At 39.9% G+C, this 24,250-nt stretch overlaps 1 protein-coding gene across 4 annotated transcripts in view; it reads left to right on the top strand.

Moving 5' to 3' along the window:
• Positions 1–1,410: 1,410 nt before the first annotated feature.
• The window catches only part of LOC132404899 (urea transporter 2-like), a 46,180-nt gene continuing 23,340 nt past the window's right edge, over positions 1,411–24,250 (top strand). The window contains exons 1-4 of one of the 4 annotated variants that reach the window (XM_059989483.1): positions 1,411–1,633; positions 5,722–5,869; positions 13,081–13,270; positions 14,509–14,637. In XM_059989483.1, coding sequence (XP_059845466.1) covers positions 1,595–1,633; positions 5,722–5,869; positions 13,081–13,270; positions 14,509–14,637 — 506 coding nt within the window. In that variant the 5' untranslated portion in view covers positions 1,411–1,594. The remainder of the gene's footprint in view (positions 1,634–5,721; positions 5,870–13,080; positions 13,271–14,508; positions 14,638–24,250) is intronic. The other 3 variants (XM_059989484.1, XM_059989485.1, XM_059989486.1) reach the window with 3 other exon arrangements.

Here is a 24,250-nt window from a genome sequence, read left to right as displayed (position 1 = left end):
TCTTAAAGTAAGAGTGTTACGAGACATCTTAGAGATCTTCAAAACAAGGAAGGATCTGGAAAAAATTGAAAGGTGACTGTTCCCAGGGATGGAAGTTTTGAGAAGACACATTCAGAAATTGGCATAATAATTCAAATAGGTCTTTCATTTTTCATTATTCTGAAAGTGAAATGAAATTGCTAAAAGGGATGCTGGAGGTAGAGTCAACTTGCTTTTCTTAGGTAGGAATTGGATCACGACTTAAATGATTGTATGTGTCACATTTTAACATGTTGAGACCATGAATCTCAGGGTGTTTTGTTGTTATCCCAGAATTTATGCTCTATGTTCTCTATGCTCTATCTGAATTCATAAATCACTCTGTGTGTGCCTATACAGTCAAGAACACATTTTGTTACCTTTTATTTTCTTTTGCACATTGGTTTGCCTGTTAGTCTTGGACTGTTTATGTATAGTTATTTTTCTGTAAATGTTATTGTTTTATTTTCTTGAAATGCCTGCAAAATTGAGTCTCAAGATAGTATATAGTAACATATAGACACTTTGATAATAAATTTACTTTGAACTTTGAACGTTTTCATTGAGTTCTACTATACAACCATTTCTACTCATCATCCTTACAGAAACTGGCCATTCATTATTTTATTGGGATCAGATTGAGAGACAGAGAGGAGAAGAACATGAAAAAGAAAAGATGAAGTCCAATTGATTCCTCAAACACATGGATTGGGTCTTGTGGTAAACTACATATACCTGTCTGGACACCCCCCCCCCCCCCTGCTGACTGCTCCTGTGGCTCCTGCCACAGACCCCTGTATAAAGGCGATTGGAGGCACTGCTCCTCCCCCAGTCTCCAGGATGTTGTGCGGTGGTCTCTTGCTGCTAATCGTGGCCTCTTATTGCTAATAAAAGCCTATTGTTTGCCTCCCGTCTCTGAGAGTTATTGATGGTGCATCAGGTCTATGCATATCACTGAGATGGTCCAGGGAGAGGCAAAAATGTGTGAAGTAACTAAAATATCAATCTGACTAAAAGTGCACCCTTTTGTCCCCTTTGTGTGCAGCACTAAAGTCTTTAACAGCAAAGTACCAACTATAGTTTTATAAGAGGTGGCTTTCATAAAATGACCCCGACCCTTGGTTGGAGCTTAAATGGTCACCACGATATCTGTACAAGCCCGACATGCCAATTACAATAATACATTCTCTAAATTATCAAATGAAGCTTTATTTTCCACTATCATTTCCATATCGATATTTGAGTTGGCGGAACAGCCCTTCCGTGTGATTTCACCATACCCCCTTCGTCGGCATTTCCAAACTGTCCCAGTAGCAGCACACCCGCTGAGCGCATACATCCCTCTCTTAAACAAACGCCGATTGAAAATTTCCGCCACCTCTCGGCTTTCTTGTTCCCTTCCGCTGTCCGAGCTTAAGCAGTTTCATAATTGGCTTTATGCAGAGTCATGTGGGTTGTCGCGGTTCCACGTTAATCAAATGGGAATGCTCCAGCAAAACTTCAGCATTTAGCTCCGGCTAGTGACAAATTTCACACTGAGCTGTCATAGCAGCAACTCCATCAGTACGCTTCCAGCATGATCAGAGGGGGCATGAGTGACGCCGGGCTGGCTCAGGTATTTGGCACTTCATGTCTGCATTTTCTAAATTTTAGTATGTAAATGCGCAGTATTTAGATTATGTTTCTGGTGTATTTTTAATTAAGAACTCAATTGACCAAAATGACGGTTTCTTTCTCGCTGCCCGTTTCCTTCCGCGTGTGATGTCTCCCACTCTGTCAAGTTGCAAATGAGCGGCGCCAGATCTAAAGGGGGCAGCGAAGGTTGGATGGGGGTAAGTGTGCACCCCGCCTGGGTGCCAGCCTGCAACTCCTCAATGCACACCACGAAGCAATGAAGAAAGAGGAATACTATCTATGCTGTCAGTTGGATAAAACGTGAATTGTTCAGATATATTGCTTACCTTGCATGGGGCGCGTGGAATTCAAGGAATAGTGGACTATCATTGTGACCTAGGAGAAAAAAGAAACAGAAGTTAGTCAGGATAAGGGGCATGGAGACACTAGGGTGCAAGTAAAAGTAGATTTGCCTTGTGAAGTTGTGACACAGTGTTAGTAGGTCAGAGATAGATGGGATTCAGTAAGTTGTTTCCCGCTATAAAACCTGCCAGCTTTACTTTGCTTTCCCTTGACAGCTACAGCTGATTTCCTGATTTGATTTCACTCACTGTCCGACAGATTCACACTGGGGGCAAGTGCCATCCTGATTTCAAAGGGGGGAAAATGTGGCAACCAAATGCGGCTTCAATGCATTCAGCATCTTTAACATCCGTTAGAACAACTTCACAGAAGAGTTATATCATACCGCAATTTCAGACATGGAAAAGAAGTATTGGGAGAAGTGACCGAACGCTTTGTCAAAGAGTTTTATAGCGCCCAGAAGATTAGCACGGGGCAGAGCTGAAGACAGGGAATTCCAGAACTCAACAAGGCAGCTGAATACTAAGTTGTCTGTGAGGGGCAAGTGGAAATCTGGGGTGATTATGAGGCCAGAATCAAGTGGGTGCTGAGATTTCAGAGGGTTGAGAGTACAGTGAGAGCACGAAGAAAACGGAGTGACAGGCAAAGAGGGATCTAAATGGGAAGATGAAGATGACCGTGCGTAAACCGGCTGAAACTGAGCGTTCTGTTCCGCTCAGCAGCGATGCTTGAGTAGGATGCAGTGACCATTCCCCGTTCACTGATCCTGCTGCCAATCTAAGAGATGTGATTGTGGCAGCTCATAAACGGTTTGCACGAGTTTATAGATTAAAGGTATATAAAGATTGGCTTTATTTGTCACGTGTACGGTCAGCCATCGGAACGTACAGTGACATGCGGCACATGGTGACGGGCACAGTCCGCAAGTGTCGCGGCTTCCGGCGCCAATTTACTACCCCTAACCCGTAAATCTCTGGAATGTGGGCACGGGTCTCAGAGAAAACGTACAAATTCAGTACCCACAGCGGCGGCGATTGAACCACTATCACAGACTCCCAGAGACATAGAGAAGTACAGCAGAGAAACAGGCCCTTCGGCCCATCTAGTTCATGCCGAACCATTTGAACTGCCGGGTCTCATCGACCTGTACCAGGACCACAGCCCTCCGTACCCCTACTATCCATGTACCTATCAACTTTGAAATCGAGCTGGCATAGCGTTAAGCTAACCGCTGCGCTACCGTGCCGCCTAAAATGTGATGTATGTTAATGGTACATTGCCAAGAAACCTGTTTCTGAAGCTTGACTCATTTTTCTGAGGACAATGCCCTATGTATACTTTAAAACTTTTACAAGGGAGTTCTACTTCTACAACTTCCTCTACTCATAAAGGAAGATATTCCAAAGGCGGTATACTGTATATGCACATATTTGTTTTCCTTTAATTTCTAAACAAATACCTTGCCTTTTAAATTCATTATGTGTGTCATTGCAATAGTGTAAATTTAACAATAAACTATAAAATCATCAATCCTAATTTTTCTGTGGTTGCATTTACCAACATGCGCTGTACTAACCGAAATATCTCACCAAAAGCTATTTAGTCATTTTATGTATTAATTGTAAAAAAAATTATAGAACAAATTGACAAACATGCCATTCATTTTATGAAAAATATGAAGTCTCGGGAAAAGTATGAAGTTAAAATTTGAATAATTCACACTGAAGTTAAAAATAGTCTGATTTTGAAGAGTGAATGACTCAAAATTAGCTAAATTTTAATTCAGCATCACATCTCCTGGAAATGTGGAACATCTGATGGCTCTGGGTCTGTCCTCGTTGTTATTTAGAAGAATGAAGGGGGTCTCATTGAAGCCTTTTGAATATTGAAATGTCTAGACAGAGTAGATGGGGAAAGGATGTTTCCCACGGTGGGAGAGTCTAGGACAAGAGGGCACAACCTCTGGATAGAGGGGTGTCCATTCAAAACAGAGATACGGAGAAATTTCTTTAGCCCGAGGGTGGTGAATTTGTGGAATTTGTTGCCACGTGCAGCTGTGGAGGCCAGGTCGTTGGGTGTATTTAAGGCAGAGATTGATAGGTTCTGGATTGGACATGGCATCAAAGGTTACGGGGAGAAGGCTGGGAATTGGGGTAGAGGAGGAGAAAAAAAAGAATCAGCCATGATTCAATGGTGGAGCAGACACAATGGGACAAATGGCCTAATTCTGCTCCTATGACTTATGGTGTATGGTCTCTTATCACATCACAGCATATTAAAATGCTTGTCTCAACATCAAAACTTAGGTTGGATGAAATTTGTCATGTGACTGGTCTGCATCCCATAAAATTGCCCAAATGTAAGTAATAGGACTACAGTATAGACTTACATAAAAAGTGGCAAAGATCCACAATTTGGATCAATTTGAACAGCTGGGTGAAGAAAATGTTAATAAAGATCAGAAAAAACATAGTGGAAGAGCACAAAACACCAGGAGTGGTATCAAAGCAATGCAATAAAGCCAAAAATGAAGAATTTCAAACCCTATATCCCCAACACTTCTTTTGAAAATAAATTGTATATCATCTTATTTTATGTTATAACATCTCTAAATTCTACACTAATCCCATCTGGCTACCAATGTCATGTATCTCTCTATACTCTGCCCCTTCAAGTGTCTGACTAAATGCCTTTTAAATATTGCTATTGTGTCTGCTTCTACTACCTCCCTTGGCAGAGCTTTCTTAGCGCCTGTCAGTCTCTGTAAAACAAACTTGCTTGCCAATCTCTTTTAAATTTTCTTTCTACCTCCTAAAATCTATGCCCTGTTGTGTTTGGTATTTCCACCACCAGAAATATTCTCTATGTACCCTGTCTATGCTGCTCATAATTTTATATGCTGCTGTCAAGTCGACCTTCAGCTTCTGACACTCCCAAGAAAAACAATCCAATTTTGTCAAACCTCTCCTTATAGATCATTTCCTCTATTTTAGGTAGTAAACTGGTGAGCCTCTTCTGCAGCTTCTCCATAATCTTCCCGCCGTACGGAAACCAGAACTGCACACAATCCCTCAGTTGCGGCCTAACCAAAATTTTTATGCAGTTGCAACATGAGCTTCCACATAGCTGTACTCAAGTGTCCTAAACAATGTAGCCAAGTATGCATACACCTTGATAATTACCCTAATCAATTGGGTTGCCAATTTCATGAAGCGACAAGATCCCTCTGAACATCAGAGCTGTTGCTATTTATTGTGCATTATAAATTACTGTATCTCTAGTGTTTCATTTTCATTTAAATTTATTCAACAGATGAAATAACGAACTGCAGATTCAGTTATATTAAGTTCATGTTTCAGTGCACATCCATGCAAATATTTGATTTTCTTAGTAGAGGGTTTTGGTTTATATGAACTGAATTGAGGGATGTGATCAAAAAGCAACAATAAAATCTTGAAACTGAATCTATTAAAAGTAAATATGCCTTATGAAAATAAACATGCTTACGTGAAGTAGTACTCTTGATCACAAGCTGTTATTATAGTTCTCACCTATGTTATAAATGGGTTCTAAGCTCTTTTGGTACAGTGTTATTTATGAGGTACATCTTAAATTTCTAAGCTTTATTGTTATTGTTATTGCCATTTGTTCTTAACTTTGTTAAGTCTGTCCTTAACTTTAAAGAGCTTTTTTTATGGAAATTCTGAAAATGATCGTGAATTTTAGGTGGAGTCAAATACATTCCTGCACCAAATTCAACCAGAATCTAAAGAACAGAATACAGCTATCAAAGAGGCTGAGTCTTTCAAATGCAATTGTGAAGATTTTGTAGACCTCCTTGATAAGATTAACAATTTTGGTAATTGGCTTAAAGGTAAGAAGCTGTTGTGTTGATGTTTTGTCTTTATTAACTTAAGTAAAATAAGGAAATACGCAAAATGTATACATATATAAGGTGAGAGACTGAATACTAACAGAACCTGCTCTGCCATTCAACAAGATCGGCTTATATTCTATATCTACTCCTTTCTCCTGCACTGTTCCCTTAGTCCTCAATTCCTCTAGTATCCAGAAATCTATTGATACCAGTGTTGAATGCAATAAGTGCCAAAACTCCCCAGTCCTTTGGAATAGAGAATCCCACAGATTCACCTCCTGAATGAAAACATGCCTTCATTTCAATCCTAATGACTCGCCACTTACTTTAAGTTAAGACTTGCTCAATAGGTTCTAGTTCCTTAGCAAGGGTGAGCTTCCTTCCAGTATCTACCCAACATATTTCAATTTGATCTAATTCAGTCTTGCAGAATAGGGGCCTACCCTGCACAGTCTTTCTAGATCTGGCAGACCAACTAACCTATTGCAGGCTGGTGTATCTTCACTGCACTCCTTGCATATTTATTTGGGTCCAAAATTGTGCCCAGTAGCCCAGATACAGTCTAACCACAGACCAATACAGTTATAGTAAAACATTTTTATACTTACACTCAAGATTCTGCAGTAAAAAAGGCTACTCTTCCATTTGATTCTCTAATTGTCAACTGCACCTACATAATATTTTTCAGTGACATCTGAACAAGGACATGCAGGTCCCTTTGAAAATAAAATATTATGCCAACATTTCCCAATCATTTCCCCATTTAAAAAAGCTCATAATTTCCGTGTGTACCAACATTGTTTGCCAAGTTGTAGATTATGTATGAGGTGATGACAAATGTTTATATTCTATCTGAATTACAAAGCAAGATATACTCATTCCACAGTGTTCCAGGCTATGATGTTCATGTGGACAGAATGTTTCTGTTAAATTTTTTTTAATTAAGTGTAATCGTGAACAATAGCCAGATTAGAAATGCTGATCAAGACAACTAGTTTCCAAAGAGAACTTTGATAGGCCAATCAGATGGTTGACTGCTGCTCAGCGATAGAACATTAAAAAATCATTATGTACAATCAAGAAACATTTAAAAAATAGTAGAAATACTGGAGTCATGATGATCATGATGAAGTCTGCTGGAGATATTTATACACAAGCTGTCCTCCATAATTCAGAGAGATTGAAGGATAAGGTTACAGGGTGACAAGATGTGACAGGGGCCTTGGAACTCCATTGCGCTCTCCATCTGCACATGCTCTTTGAAATGATGTCAGCAACAAAGTGCTTGATGGAGTAACCCTGATCCCAAGTTCACCACCTTTTAGTCTGGTGCAATAGTCTTGTGAAAGAAGAGATTGTTGCAGAACCGATGCATGCTGATTTCCTTAGTATCAAGTATTCCCTGCTAGTTTACAGACTTTACCTGATATGAAGGAAATGCTGATTTCCTTGTTATCAGGCAAATTCTGTAAACCAGCAGGAAAGTCTGGCTATGAGTTCCTTTTCATGCAGTGGGTGGTGAAGAGGTGAAACTAGCTGCCAGAGAGAGTGGTTGAGGTTTGTACAATATCAAGGTAACTTGGATACGATGAATGGCACTTCGCACCTTTGCTAAGTCCAGAACCCCTGAGCATCCATGTGTACATATTCTCCACCAGGAGAGAGAAATTCAGCTCTCCTTGAATATCAGGCTAAGATGTTGGTGAGGCTGCACCTGGAATATTGTTTACAGTTTTGTTACCCTGTTATGGGAGATACATCATTAAGCTGGAAAGAGTACAAAGAAGATTTATGAGAACGATGCCAAGACTCGAGGGCCCAAGTTGTAGGGAGAGGCTAGGTAGGCTGGGACTTTATTCCTTGGAGGGTAGTAGATTAAAGGGTGATTTTGTAGCAGTGCATAAAATCAAGAGGACTATACTGTAGCTAGGGTGAATGCACACTGTCTTTACTCCAGGGATAATAAATCAAAAAGTAGAGGGCATAAATTTAATGTGAGATGATAAAAATTTGAAAGGGATCTGAGAGGTAACTTTTTCATGCAGAGAGTGGTGAATACATGGAACTAGCTGCCAGAGAAAGTAGTTGAAGCAGGTACAATAACAATATTTTAAAGTTATTTGGACAGGAAATGCTTAAACTAAGGATACGAGTCAAAGACAGTCAAATAGGAAAGCATCTTGAAAATGTTGGGACAAGCTAAGACTCTATTACTCCATCTCCCATATACATCAATATAGGTGAAACTGCAAAATGTTACTGTAGGAATAGTTGTGGTTGAACCGCAAAGTTGACAGATCACTGTGCTTGGCACTTCAAGAAATAGTCTCCTGATGCATTATCCCCTTGTCTGGTGGACATAGTTAAACTGCTGTTCAAAGGCTCTTCAAGGGTAAGGTCTCCTGCTAAGAAAACCACTTCCTCTCCTCCTGCTCCTTTCAGAAAACAGCCTTTGTTCACTTTCTTTGTTCACAATGTTCTCAATTTGATTAACCTGTGAGTTTTGTTAGTCGCATGAATGGCCGCTGATGCTCCCATGCTAATCAAATATCAATACCCAGTAAACTTCAGCAGTTTATTTTCAAATGAGTCACCAACAAGCTTACAGATAATTGATGATCTTCTTAAGTAAAGGGTGAGGATCCCTTCCTGCTGCTATACAGTGTTCCCTAAATACAGGCATAATGTCAGGACACTGATTCAATTTTGCTTTAACTCACAAAATGGTAAATCTGTACATTTCCAATATGTTTAACCAGTTTACTGAATATTGAACATGGCATTATGCTGCACTAAAAATCCATATAATATGCAGATAAAATCCTAACTAAAATTCACCATCATTATTCCTCACACAGTGACTACTGCTCACCTTCATATCTGACCACAGAGTTTATATTTACACTAATCCTATCTTCCACTTTGTAACACTAGTTGTTCCTATTAGCCGAAGTGTTTTCCAACCCTGATTCCATTTCTTTGTAAACTGTAGCAAAACTAGCGAACAAAATAAATAGCAAACAAGAGAAAATCTGCAGATGCTGGAAATATGAGCAACATACACAAAATGCTGGAGGAACTGAGAAGGCCAGGCAGCATCTATGGAAAAAAGGACAGTCGACATTTTGGGCCGAGACCCTTCGACAGAACGAAATAAATAAATCTGAGAAATTTCAAATGGGAATTGAGAAGAAGGTGAACAGAGCAAAGAAATGGCAGGAGGATTTTAATGTCAGTAAATATGAAATACAGCAATTTATAGCAGAGCAATAAAACATCAGTTAAATTGTACCTGGTGGACAGTGAACGCTGTCCAGCAAGGGTTTTGAAGCAAAATAAAGAGTATGCCCTGTGGAAGGATTTAAAATTATAAGGACAGGGGGCAGAATGGTCAGAGATAGCTTGCAAATTAAAATTCCCAAAGTCAGAGGCCACAGATTTAAGCTTAAGTATCAAAGATTTAGACCAGACAATAAAATTATTATTGTTAAATAGCTTTGGAAGATACTGCTGATGCAAGCAGTCAGGTGTGAGATCATGGGACTTGCTGTCCAGTACACTTAGTGCTGCTTGCTAACCTTTGGCAGGCATTTGAATGGCTTTTTATCATTCCTGCAGATAATATTCAATCTGCCATGCTCATAAGGGTATTTGGTGTGTAGGAACAAGTAAACAAAGATAAAGGCACTTAAACTAATTAGCCATTCAAAACCAGGAAATATAAATTAGAATATTTAATTAATTATAAAATTGTCAACAGGAAGCAAAATTTAATAAGAAGCAAGATGCGATTGAAAGAGAAAGGTCAAAAGTACAGAAAGGGATTTTTTTCAGTTTTCAACAATCATTAGATTACAAACAAAGACCCCACAAATAAAGATTGAATTTTCAGTGGTTGTTTGGAAATTAAGGTTTACTGTATTTTGCTTGAATCAGAAATTTACTTGGATTAAGTTTTTCGCTGAGTGGCAATGCCAAATATGAGAGGTAAGAGGAAAGTTTAAGGAGATTTACAAGGCAAGATTTTTTACTCAGATATTGGTAGGTGCCTGGAATGCACTGCTGGGGGGAGGGGGGGATAGTAGGAGTTGCAATAGTAAAATTAGACTGACATATGAACCGATAGCAAATAGAGGGAGTTGGAACACGTACAGGCAGATGTGCAGCTAAAACTGGCATCAGAATCAGCACAGATGTCATGGGCTGTAGGGCCTGTCCTTATGCTGTAGACTAATAGATCGTTTCACACTCACACCACCCTCTGAGGGAAGAAGTTCCCCTTCACACTCCCCTAAGATATTTCAACTTTTCACCCGATATTATTCTGCGTTCTATGTATGTATGTATGAACAGTACGTGATCCCTAATTCTTTTTCAACATACTCCATGGGTAACTATTGAGATATATTAACATCATGCTTCAACTTGTGTTCAAAGCCAAATCTACCAGTGAAATAAAAGTTTGTAAAGCATCAGGGCAATTGCGACATTAATTTTTTGCGTACCTACTTTAATCGTGGACTGTTAGGTCACAGCACAATTTCTCCCAAAAAGACATAGCTAAATAAGAACCTGAGTCCATAGATGCATTGTAAGAAAATATTTGCAGGATTATTGAAATGTTCAAGGCATATTGGATTAGGTTCATATTTGTTTGAAAGATAATAATCAAGACAAATGTGAAAAATGGCCGTCTTCTGTATTATAGCGTCCATGTAGTTTTACTGCTCAAGATCTCCTTTAACAATTGGAAGACAGAAGAACCATAGCAGAGAAATGCACAGCAGATCAGGCAGCATGGATGGATAGAGCAACTGAGTGAATGTTTCAGATCAATGTCTGTTCATCAGGAATCCTTTGTTCACTAAGCTCAATTTCGTGCCTTCAGGGAAAGCCATCTTAAGAACACTCTGTTGAGAAGAGGAAAATAAACCTGGATCATCTTACACCAATTAATGAACAGGACCCAGAGTGCCCAGTAAAAACAGTATACATGGCAAACTAAAAAAGTTGCAGATGATGCCATATGTTGCAAATATTGCAGATTTGACACAGGACAGAAAATGCTCACGTTGCTCAACTGATAAGCAGAACTTGCACACAAGTAGAGTAAGCACTTTAGGTCCGTAACTTTTCAGCAGAACAGGAACAGATAATAGATAAGTAAATAAGTAACACACACAAAATGCTCCAGAAGCTCAGCAGCTCACAAAAGAAATAAAGAGTTGACGTTTCCGGGTCGAATTCCATAGATGCTGCCTGACCCATTGAGTTCCTCCAGCATTTTGTGTGTGTTACTCTGGATCTCCAGCATCTGCAGAATTTTCTGTTTTAAATAAGTAAGTGAAGTGCTTTCAAATGCAGAGAAAGACTGAATGGAGAAAGAACAAAAGGAGAGTCTGTAGTATTATGGAATGTAGGAAAGGTTAGATGACAATAAGGATGATGTTGCAAGCCAAAAGTGGGTGTTATGGTGGAAGCAAAGAAACAAAAGGTGACTTCAGAGGAGGTATATTTGGAAGTAGCTGAATCATTACATGACATTGTCAAGTTTAGTGCTGATTTGGAGTAGTCATGTGTCATGTTGAGAAATAAGCTGCTTTTTCACAAGCTGTTGAACTTGCTGGGGAAAAGCAATGAAAGCCAGGGAGAGGGTGAGCTGAGTGAATTAAACAGCTGGGACAATGGAAGCACCTGGTCATGCGTGCAATCTCAGTGGAGGTTTTGCACAAAGTCGACATCCAATCCATTTGGTGTCCCTTGTGCGGAGTTCAGAAGCACCATCAGCAAAATCTGACCTCCATCTTAAACTTAAACCTGCCTTGGACTGATCATCCCAGCAAGAAGTTCCAGGAACTGCTAAAAATAATCTTCCACAGTGAATCAGAATGACTCACAACCACACAAAAAAAGATTTATATAGCCAAATGATATTTCCTTGCTGCCTCCTCAAATTTAGTTGGCTGTAAAGCTAGAAAATATAACTATCAGGCATTGTAGGGACCAGCGTGCATTTTGTACTTTTTTAAAGTAGCGTCACAATCATTACTAATGCCATGACCCTTACTGTTGGCCATCTCACCTGAAAGCCACACTGCAGTTATATATTGGTGTTCCAGGGCACAAGAGGTACTGCAGATGCTAGACATCTAGAGCAACTCACACAATGTGCTGGAGGAGATCAGCAGGTCAGACTGCATCGATGGATGGGAATAAACAGTCAATATTTCCAGCCGAGACCCTTCATCAGTAATCTAGAGTTCCAGGACATGCATAGGCCCAAACCCCTCAGGAGAATGCTCGGTGGTAATTGGTTGATGTGTGCGTGTGATGGTTTGATGTATACATTTGTTTTGAGTTTATTTATTTCGGAATTTTGGGAGCTGCGATGGGTCAGCAACAGGAGAAAGGATCAAATAGCGACTATTGATTTATGAACAGGATAGATCTGCTGAATGATGATTTAGTGCTACATTCAGAACTCGTACAGAGAGTTCTGGGGCTAGATTTCTCCTTTCTTCCTCTTGGCCTCCTCTTCCTCAGAAGCTGATCCGCTGGAGGGTATTAGCAAGAGCCGAGTCCTCGTGATCCTGCGACCATGTCATGTAGAAAAACACTGTAACACATAAATCTCAGTTGAAGCAGTACCTCAGAAAAGCGGGGTCCATTATTAAGGACCCCCATCACCCAGGACATGCCCTCTTCTCACTGTTGCCATCAGGGAGGAGATACAGAAGCCTGAAGGCACCAACTCAGTGATTCAGAAATAGCTTCTTTCCCTCTGCCATTACTTCACTTTTCCTTTACATATATTATTTCTGTTTTGCACTATTTTAATCTGTTTAATATACATATATATATACTTACTGTAATTTATCTACTTATTTATTTCTTTTTCTTTCTATGTTATCATGTATTGTATTGCCGTTGCTAAGTTAACAAATTTCATGATACATGCCGGTGATAATAAACCTGATTCTGATTCAGATTCTGCCCATATTCTGTTAAGTATTGCATGGCTCATTCAAAGCCTTTTGGGCAATGAAGATATACATTGAGCAGACCAGTAGTTTTAAGATTCAAACATTATCAAGCATGTTCATTTCAACTTGCATTTTAACTTTACTCTGGAAGTAACTTGGATGCATTATGTGAATGTCATGTGCACAAAATGGATGTTCTAAAATCTTTTTCTAAAAACATTACAGAACAAAATATTCTCCTTCGTTTCATTGACTGGAACTTGCGTGGAATTGCTCAGGTGATGTTTGTCAACAATTCATTAAGTGGGATTATTATCTTGGCCGGTTTAATTTTGCATAATCCGTGGTGGGCACTGAATAGCATTGTGGGCACTGTGTTCTCAACTCTGGCAGCAGTTGTGCTCAGTCAGAACAGGTAAATGTATTGTGCTAATATGTGTTTGCTCCTTAACAATTTTAAGACTTTGAAGTGTTTTAATGCTTGTGATCTATATTTATGTATGGGAGGTTTAAATTGTGAGACAGTTTATAGCATGAACATTTGCCTTCATTGGAAAACCTAGCCTGATTCTGAAATTATAGTTTATAGATTTGTTAAATAACAGATGGCTTAAGTATTTCCATAAACTAGTTACTTTCATTACCTTGACCTTTATTGAGGAAGTTCATGAACAACATATTGCAATTATTTTCTACTTCACATTTTCCTTAGAACTGGATGTATTCAATTTCACTTACCATCTATTCTGCTAATAGACCTCTCAAGGCACTTGCCTGGAATTTCTTGCTATCTTTCTTATTTTTTATCATCTTTTAAAGGTTTGCTTCATTAACAGATTCTTAATTTGGGCCTACACCCCAAGTTATTATTTCAAATAATAAAAGGCAGAAGCCCAGAATCAAACATGAACAAACTCCTTAGTTTCTCTCTCTCTCTACAGTTAAGCACCCATTCTTTTATTAAAATTCCTTAACTAATTTTGTACCTTGTTGCTTGGACCCTTTCTATTCCAAGGCCGTCAGTCTTGCTGGAGAGAAACTGAGCCAACATACACAAATACGCAGGGATACAACACAGAAACAAACCCTTCAGCCCACCAAGTCTGTGTCAACCATCGACACCTCTTTACACTAATCCATATTAAGCTTGATGAAGAATCTTGGTCTGAAACATCAGTTGTTTATAGAAGGTGCCTGACTTGCTGAGTTTCTCCAGCATTTTATGTGTGGATTTCCAGCATCTACAGAATCGCTTGTATTTGTCTCATATACTAATGCCAATTTGTATTCCCCGAGCAGTCTTGCTCATTTCCCGTAGATCCTAAGAGTTAGCTGCACATTAAAGGCTATTTATCATAGCCTTTCTAATTCACCAATCCACAGAACTTTGGCATGTAGGAGGAAAGCAGACCGACAAGGAGAAACCCACATGTCATAAGGGGAAGGTGCAAACTCTACAAAGCTGGCATCTGAGGTCGGGATTGAACCCAGATCTCTGGCACACTGAGCAGTAGCTCTACCAACTGTGCCCTTGAGCTGCCCTTTAGTTCAGACCAATAGCCTTTCATCTAAACTGAACAAAACCATTCTCTCCTAGAACTTATTTTTGTTAACTTGGGGTTATGAACATACATTGTGTTGTTTGTGTTTCAGATCTACACTTGAAGCCGGTCTTTATGGATACAATGGAAACTTGGTTGGCATTCTGATGGCTGTATTTTCCAACAAAGGAGATTGGTACTGGTGGTTGCTTCTACCTGTGATTGCCATGTCAATTATGTGGTATGTGAAGTATTTTTTTTAATATTTAGTACCATTGATGCACATGTTCTACATTCAAACCTCTGGTTTTGGAAAATATAATAAATTAGTATAGCAACATTAATATGAAGTACTGTACATACTGTACACTCAGTGGCCATTTTAATTGCAATCTCCTGTACCTAATAATGTGGCCACTGAACATATGCTCATGGTCTTCTGCTGCAGTAAGCTGTCCACTTCAAGGTTCGACATGTTTTGTGTTCCAAGATGCTCTTCTGCACATCAACTGTTGTAATACATGGTTATCTGAGTTATTGTCGCCTTCTTGTCAACTTGAACGAGTCTAGCCATCCTTCTCTGTCCTCCCTCATTACAAAGCATTTTCACCCACAGAACTGCCACTCACTGCATAGTGCATTTTTCTTAGTCTTTCACACCATTCTCTGTAAACTCTAGAGACCCATGTGCATGAAAATCCCAGAAAATCAGCAGTTTCTGAGATACTCAAACCACCCTATCTGGCATCAGCAATCATTCCACTGTCAAAATCACTTAGACTGCATTTCTTCCCCATTCTGATGTTTAGTCTGAACAATAACTGTACCTCTTGGCTACATCTGCATGCTGTTATGCATTGAGTTGCTGACATATGATTGATTGATTAGATATTTACATTAACAGCAGGTATACCTAATAAAGTGGACACTGAGTGTGTGCTTGTAAAGAAATATGAATGCAAAATTTGAACAATGAGAAAAGTTTGAAGGTTCCCAGCACCCTGGGGCATACTCTAGCTGACTGTCAAACAGGAAGGAGCTGGAAGCATCAGAAACCTGAAGAAACCTCTTTCTACCCAAGATGATCATTTCTTTTTTTAGCTGAATCAAATAAGGCAATAACTGCCTCAGGAAAATATTGTTGAATATCTTGGGAGTGCAATAGGATATTTTATATCCCCCAAAAAGAACAGACAAGTTGTTGGTTGAAAATGTAAATTGAAATCCAAAACCTCCAACATACCACTGAAATATTAACCTAGATCTTATGCTCAAGGCTCTGGACTGGACTCAAACCCATCACCTCCTGAGTCAAAGCTAAGAGTGTTATGGTTAAGCCATGAAGTATATTAAAACAAACAGGCCCTGCTACTTAGAAGAAGGTAAGAGTCTGTGAACGAGGTTGAAAATAACCAAAGAATACTGTAAGACTATATGTTCAAGAACTCTTTTCAAGTTTATTATTAAATTTCTTGTTTCTCCACTTGGGTACCCCATATGATTTTAAAATTTACATATATAAATGGGCAATGCAAAAGGATTTATATGATGTCAAAATATTAAAGATTGATGAGAGATGTGCTTTTAGATAAATAATGCAGAGTATGAGACCTAGTGTATTAAGTGATATGTGAGAGGTCCATACACTGAAGCCACCTCTTCCTTATCAAACTTGTTTTTCTATTTCTGGCCTTCTGTTTTCCTTTTCTGACTCTAGCTTAATCCACTAATGGTATGTGATGATTATTATTTGATGTGAGGGCTATTTTGCCACATGAATAAATGACTGCAATGTCTCACTTGATAGAAAAGTGAGAGCCAAAGAACAAACAAAGGAGTAAGAATAAGCACTCTTGGATTAAATCATAATGTTTTAAGGGTTCATAACAACAAAACTATGTCAGTCCTGTAACTTTTTTTTCTCTTTCAATCTTTTTACTATTGTTATTAATATCAACAAAATAAAATTGATACATAGATAATGGGATTACAAACATACACATTTCAACTGAACATGAAAGAATATATAAGCAATGTAACTTTTTAATGTAATAACCCTTTTTAACAGTGGCTAAAACTTTACAAGGAATACCATCATACTCAAAATTTTTGGGATATTATTCCAGAAGTTGCATCGAATAGTGCCCCCAGTGGTGGTCCCAGAAAATGGAGAAATTGCTTGGAAGATTCCTTTACAGCACGGAATAAATGGAATTAAGTGACATTCTTTGACCTCTCAGGGACTGATCTGTCTCATATCAATAGTGCTGCCATATGCCAAAGCAGCCAAGTGCTTTCAACCCCACAATATTTCCTACAGCTGACCAGGCAGCATAAAACATGGTTCAATAAAGAATTTGCTGGGGAACTCATCATCATGAGCAGCAACTGTGGGGGAAAAGAATTGTCAATGTTTCAGGTCAAAATCTGGCATCAGGGTTACATAGAGAGGGAAGATATTCTGTATGAGTCTGAGCTGCTGAGCTCCACCAGCAGATTGTTGCTCCAACATCTGTAGTCTATTGTGTTTTCAAAGGCATGGTTCGGTTAGAGCTCTTAGGAGAACCCCTTGTCCAGATTTTTAGAAACTGGGACATGTCCACTCATGTTAGGAAGCAGTGTCACAAAAGCAAAGGTCATGCTCAAGACTATTATATTACAAAATTTTAAGACAGCCAAGAAGATTGGTGGAGCCAATGGGAAGATGTTTATTTTGCGTGAAGCATATACTACCTCTGGCACTTCCAACATTGTTTTTCAGTGCTCATTTGATTGGTTGGTGACTGGGGAGTAGGAATTTGGCTTTGCTTTACCCCCATTCTCCATGTCTCCATCAAATTTACACGGAACTACATCAAACTCACAACAGGTGCTGTTTATATTGCCTATGAGTCTCCTCCAACACATTTATCTCACCAAAGTAATATAGAATACAGCACAGAAACAGGCCCCTTGGCCCAATGACCATATCACTGACCTGCTAGTCCTAGTTGACCGTATTCAGCCCATAAACCTCCAAACCCCTCTCCGCTAAGTACCTTTCCAAATACTTCTTAAATGTTGCAATTGTATCTAATTCGACCACTTCCTCTGGCAACCCATTCCATGTACTGTGTTAGGTTACCTCTCAGGTTTCTTTTAATTCTCTCCCCTCTTATCTGGTATCTGTGGTCTCTAGTTCTGGACTCCCAGCCCTGGGAAAAAGATTACAACCATCTACCTTATCCATACCCCTCATGATTTTATAAACTTTTATGAGGTCACACCTCATTCTTCTGTGCTGCAGGGAATAAAGATCCCTGTGTGGCTAACACTGACCACTGGCACACCCCCACCGGTTACAGGCCTCCTGTTGGAGAATCAAACTTCATCCATCACCCTCTGCTTCCTAAAGTCAAATATGAATCTGCTTTGTCATCTTCTCCTGGATTCCAAATGATCCAAACTTCCAGATCAGCCTACCATACAGGACCTTGTCAGAGGCCTTACCAAAGTCAATATAGAAAACATCAAATGCCTTACATTCATCTATCACCTTTGTTACCTCTTTGAGAAATTCCAAAAGATTTTTCAGACATGACCCCATCCTACTAACCCCCCCCACCCCCCACACACACACGTATAAAACAATGTTGACATCTGATTAAGCCTTGACTATCTAAGTGATGGTACATCTTGTTCCTTAGTATTCCAGCCAGTAACTTACCGACAACTGAAGTCAAGCCTGTTATAGCATGTTAGTTCCCTGGCCTGTTCTGTTACCCTTCTTAAGACCATGAGACACAGGAGCAGAATTTGACCATTTGGCCCATCAAGTCCGCTCCACCAGTCAATTTTGGCCAATCCCTTTTCTCCCCTCCTCAGCCCCATTCCCTGGCCTTCTCCCCATAACCTTTGAAGCCATGTCCGATCAAGAACCTATCAATCTCCACCTTAAATACATCCCACGACCTGATCTCCACAGATGCCTGTGGTGACAAATTCCACTAACTCACCACCCTTCAGCTAAAGAAATTTATTTGCATCTCTGTTTTAAATGGACACCCCTCTATCCTGAGGCTGTGCTCTCTTGTCCTAGACTCTCCCACCATGGGAAATATCCTTTCCACATCTACTCTGTCTAGGCCTTTCAACATTCGAAAGGTTTCAATAAGATCCCCTCTCATCTAGCTGTTCCTTTGTCTTTAAACAGAGTAGGCCAGGTGAACCCAGGTAGATCCTGCCCAGTCGCCTTAAAGTTAACCCTGGTCAACTTTAAGATTTTAATCTCTGGAGCAATTCTATTATTTCCCATAACTGTTTTAAAAGTAATGTAAATATGGTCACTGGATCCAAAAATGGTCCCCACTGCCATCTCAGTCCTTAAGTGGAGGTCCAGTATCACTCCATCTTGAGTAAGATTCTCTGTATATCATGTGAGCACACATCACACAAATCCTACCCCACCCAGGCCCCTTGCCCTCTGGGAAGCCCAGTCAATATCGGGAAAACTGAAATTTCCCACTAGTACTACTCTGCTATTCTCACAAATATGTACATTTTGTCAACATATCTGCTCCTCAAGTTCCCACCGACTATTAGGGAGAGGTGTCTATAATATAGCCCTACCAGGGTGATCATTCCCTTCTTATTTCCAAGTTCTACCTAAGTGGCATTGTTAGGTGATCTTTCAAGAAAATCCTCTCCAGCTACTGCTGTTATGTGCTCCCTTATAAAAAAGACAATGACCCCTCCTCTCTTACCTGTTCCTCTTTCACGCCTAAAGCATCAGCAAACGCATTAAGCTGCCGGTATTTCCTTTTCCTCGGCCATGTTTCTGTTATAGCCACGATATTCAAGTTCCTAAAGGCAATCCACATACTCAGCTCATCCGCCTCACCTGTTAAGCCACATACATTGAAACAGGTGCAGTTTAAAACATGATCTGCCCGTTCACTGTAAATTTGGCTGCCCTGATACTATATATACCATCACTGACTTCACTCTCTTGAGTCCTACCCCTTGCCAATCTAGTTTAAACCCTCCCCAGTGGCAATAGCAAATTTCCTTGCAAAGATATAAGTGCCCCTCTAGTTCAAGTGTGACTCACTCCTCTTGTACAGGTTGTTTTTATCGCAGAAAAGATCCCAATAACCTAAGGCCTGAACTCCTGCCCCCATACCATCTCTTTAGCCGCACATCTGTGAAGGGCCTGTTTCTGTGCTGTACTTTTCTATGCCTCTGTAAATCTATGACCTAATCCCTTGTTCTACCTATGTTGTTTGTATCAACATGTACAACAACCTCTGGCTGTTCAACCTCCCCCTCAAGAGATTCCTGCAGCCACTTAGAGACATCCTTAATCCTGGACTCCAGGAAACAAGACACCATCCCGGCATTTCTTCGGCAGCCTCATAATCTCCTGTCTGTCTGTCTCCCTCCCTCACTACTGAGTCTCCAGTCAGCATTTCATTGTACTCCTTTCCCACTCACCCGTTTGCCCTGACTACTCCATGTGGCATGTGTTTCACATTTTCAATGTAAAAATACTTTGCCTGTACTTGATGAATCTTCTAACTGTTAACAGAATCAGAATAGGTTTAATATTATTGAATATGCTGTAAAATTTTATGTTACACAGCAGTACATTTCAATTCATAATAATAAGAACTAAATTATAGTAAGAAGTTTGAAATTTAGAAATTTATAGTAAGAGGTTTGAAATTTAGAAATTTGATGGCAGAGAGGAAGAAGCTGTTCCTGAATCATTATGTGCCTTCAAGCTCCTGTACCTCCTCCCTGAAGGTAGTAATGAGAAGGGGCATGACCTGGGTGATGGGGCCCTTAAAGATGGATGGCACTTCTTTGAGGCATTGCTCCTTAAAGGTGTCCTGGAAGCTAAGGAAGGATGATGGAGCCGACTGAGTTCAGAACTTTCTGCAGATTATTTTGATCCTGTGCGGTGCCCCCCTCCCCATTCCTTAACTCATAATTCGGATACTTGCATTTGATCTCACTCATATACACAAATAGCTCCCCTCTCAGATTCTTTCATAATTTTAAAGACTGCCTTTGGACTTTGTGTTTCAGCTGGCTTTGCTTTTCCAGGCATACACAATCATTCAGTTCTGGCTATTATAAATGTTTTTGCATCTTCGCCAATGCCCCTCTTTTATTTTGTAATATGGGAACCAAAGGCCCATGCAGTCCGCTGTAAGAACAAAGCGACATTTGAACAATAGAAATGCTCTGCTTTTGAATTTTTCCTCCTCTGGAATCAACGTCAGTGCTTGGTTTTCAATTTCTGTCCTTGTCAACCTGCCTTGCTACTTTAAATGATGGGAGTCTGCATTCAGTTTATATAAGAAATAGAAACAGGCACAGGCCATTTGTTCTCTTGTACCTACTCCTATCTTTCAATAGTGACTAATCTTTTACTTCAGCACCACTTGCTCGCACCAGTCCCAAAACCCTATATTCCTTCTACATCTAAAAATCTATCAATATAACCATTTGTTTATTAAGTATAGAAATTAATTGCCTTTTCTTCACTTCTTTGATTGAAATCTCACCCCTGACCCCTGACTAGAGTGTCATTTACCTTTGGAGCTTTACCGTTTTCACGCCCTGGAAACCGTAAAGACAGACATAAGGGAACACCTGATTTCTGGTGAATTGTATTATTCTGTAGGATGTAATTTTCTGGCAAACATTCAAAGGCCATATGTGCCCTGTTGACGATAGTTAGTTTCTACATCTATACCTGAGCTGCAATTTGTATTTAATATCTATTTATTAGTTACCTCATTAACTTGAAGAAACTATAGTCTTAAGAAGAAACTAAAGAGCATGGTGTAAGTTCTATTGGAACAGAAAGAATAAAGACATATAACCATATAACAATTACAGCACGGAAACAGGCCATCTCGGCCCTTCTAGTCCATGCCAAACGCTTACTCTCACCTTGCCAAATGTTCTAAAATTATGAAGGGTTTTGATAAAGTGAGTAGGACAACCATATTCTCTGCTTGTCTGATGATGATGATTTTATTTCTAACAAAGAGCAGATTTATATGCAATTGATTACATTATCATTATAGATTGTGGAAGACATTTGGTTACCGACATAAACAATTATAAACACTAAGTTAAATCTACACATTAATAACTAAAATAAATAGAAAGAAACAATTTTATAGATTAAATTATTTTAAGCTTTTAATGGCACAGCCAATGTTTCTATCATTGCAAGATAATTTGTTAGAGATCTATTATTACTTAAGCAAGAATGAACATGCAGCTGGTTTCTAATGAACAGAGTATCACAACCCAGAGCAACATAAACAAAATGCTGGAGGAACTCAGCAGGTCAGGCAGCATCTACAGAGAGTAATGAACAGTCGGCATTTCAGGTAAAGACCCTTCATCAGGACTGGAAAGAGAAGAATTCAGATTAAGAAGGTGGGGGAGGGAAAGGATTACAAGCTGGAAGGTGAGGTAGAAGGTAGGTGTATGGGGAGGAAGAATGAAGTGAGAAGCTGGGAGGTGATAGGTGGAAAAGGTAAAGGGCTGAAGAAGGAGGAATATGATAAGAGAGGAGAGTGAACAAAAGAAGAAAGGGAGGCAGGAGAGGCACCAGAGGGGAGTGATAGACAGGTGAGGAGAAGAGAAGGGGTATGAGGAGCCAGAGTGGGGAACGGGACAGGAGAGAATGAGGAGGGTGGAGAAATGACTGGAAGATAGAGAAATCAATGTTCATACTGTCAGTTCCAGACTGAATGTGAGGTGTTTATGATATCATAACCACACAGCCTGGGCCAGTACAAAACTCCATCACTCTTTTCTTTTCCATTCTGCTCAGAATGTTCAAGATGAGCGATCTCAGCCCAAAATATCAATGGTTTATTCCCATCCATAGATGCTGCTTGACCTGCTGAGCTCCGCCAAAACATTTTGTGTATTGCTCTAGATTTCCAGCATCTGCAGTACCTGTTGTGTCTGTGGTCAAGAGATACGGCAGCTCGCAAGGATGAATTCTTGGAGTGCATGATTATGTCATTGTGAATAAATCACTTGCACAGCCCGCAAAGTCCTGCAAAGATAGCCAAAGCAAGGCTAATAAATCTCAAAGCTTACAACGGGAATTTGGAATAGTAAAAATGCATTTCTGAAGTCTGAATTGTGTTTCTTAAGATTAGCAAGATAGCAGTTGTATGCTTTATAGTGTAGTGCCAAACTAGATTTTTCAGAAGAATGAATGCTTGAGCAATAAATTTGTTAGGCATGACCAGTATGTCATAATCCCAATATTGACTTGGGGTTATTCCTTTTATTCTTGTTAAATATGCTTGAATAATAACGCACACAAGTTTTAATCAAACTGGAATACATTATTTTCTAATCTCCTGCTGGTTTCCTTGTACTTAATTAGTCATAGCTTATTTAGAGCAATAGTTCACCCTTCAATACCCGTCATTTTATCAGCCATTCTTTGATGTACTCCATCTGCCCCAATCAGTTTATTAGAAGTTAATCACTCAGTTTTTTCATATTTTCAACTAATCCCAATTTACTTCATGACTTGAGATGCAGCGCTAACATAGCAAGTGTAAGAGAATTCTATTGTATTTTGGGAGTCGAAGTCCATAATAGTTGACTTGCTACAAACATGCAGAAAACATCTGATGTCCTTCGAATTTAAAAATAACCATGTCAGAATATTCTTTTCAAAACACTTCAATTTGATCTGAGGTGAAATCTCAACAGAAACTATATTCAATAAAGGTTTGTGTTTTTCCTTTGTGTCCTACCATTCCCATTGCAGTCAGTACAGTGTCCGATCCTGAACCTTGTGCCTGATCAGCTCATGCTCATGATAAGGGAAACAACATCTCGTTTCCTCATGGAGGTTCTCTGTTACCTCCTTAGTAATGAAATGTGTGGAAGAATAATAAACAGGGATATCCACTCAAATGTGTGGTTTAATCCAAAGGTTAAGCCAGTCAAGGTGACATTGACCCTGACAAACAAAGCATCAGATGTGACTGTAGTTCTGTCTATAAAAGGTAACAGACCTCCTCATGTGACATTAAAAGCTTTAACCTCTGAATAATTTCTTCAGAGTGCTAGAGTTAGGAGAGTGACAGTCTGTACATTTTCCATGAGATTGACCATGAAGGTGACATAGTGTAGCAGTTAGCACAAACGTTTTGCAGCAGCAACGATTATCAGTGGGGTTCAATTCCCACTGCTGGTTGATCTCAGCAGGCTAGGCAGCACCTATGGACAAGAGTACAGTCATTATTTCAGGCCAAGACCCTTCAGCAGGACTGGAGAAAAGAAGCAGAGGTGGGGAGGGGAGGGAGGAACACAAGGAAAGAGCTGGGAAGTTGATTGGTGAAAGAGATACAGGGCTGAAGAGGGGAGAATTTAATAGGAGAGGACCGAAGGCCATGAAAGAAAGAAAAGAGGTTAGAGCAGATGAAGGAGGTAATGGGCAGGTAAGCAGATAAGTTGAGAGAGGGAAAAGGGGATGAGGAATAGAGGGCGGCATTACTGGACGTTCGAGAAATCAATGTTCATGCCATCAGGTAGGAGGCTGCCCAGACTGAATACAAGGTGATGCTCCTCCAACCTGAGCGTGGCCTCATCACGACAGTAGAGGAAGCCCCGGCTGGACATGTCAGAATGGGAATGGGAAGTGGTATTAAAATGGGAGGCCACTGGGAGATCCTGCTTTTTCTGGCAGATGGAGTGTTGGTGCTCGGCGAAGCAGTCTCACCGATATACAAAAGGACACACCAGGAGTACTGGATACATTTGATGACCCCCAACAGGCTCACAGGTGAAGTGTTGCCTCACCTGGAAGGACTGTT

The sequence above is a fragment of the Hypanus sabinus genome, chromosome 14 (genome assembly GCF_030144855.1).
Source record: "Hypanus sabinus isolate sHypSab1 chromosome 14, sHypSab1.hap1, whole genome shotgun sequence".
NCBI classification, from domain to species: domain Eukaryota; kingdom Metazoa; phylum Chordata; class Chondrichthyes; order Myliobatiformes; family Dasyatidae; genus Hypanus; species Hypanus sabinus.
This window is presented reverse-complemented; position numbering and strand designations above follow the sequence as displayed.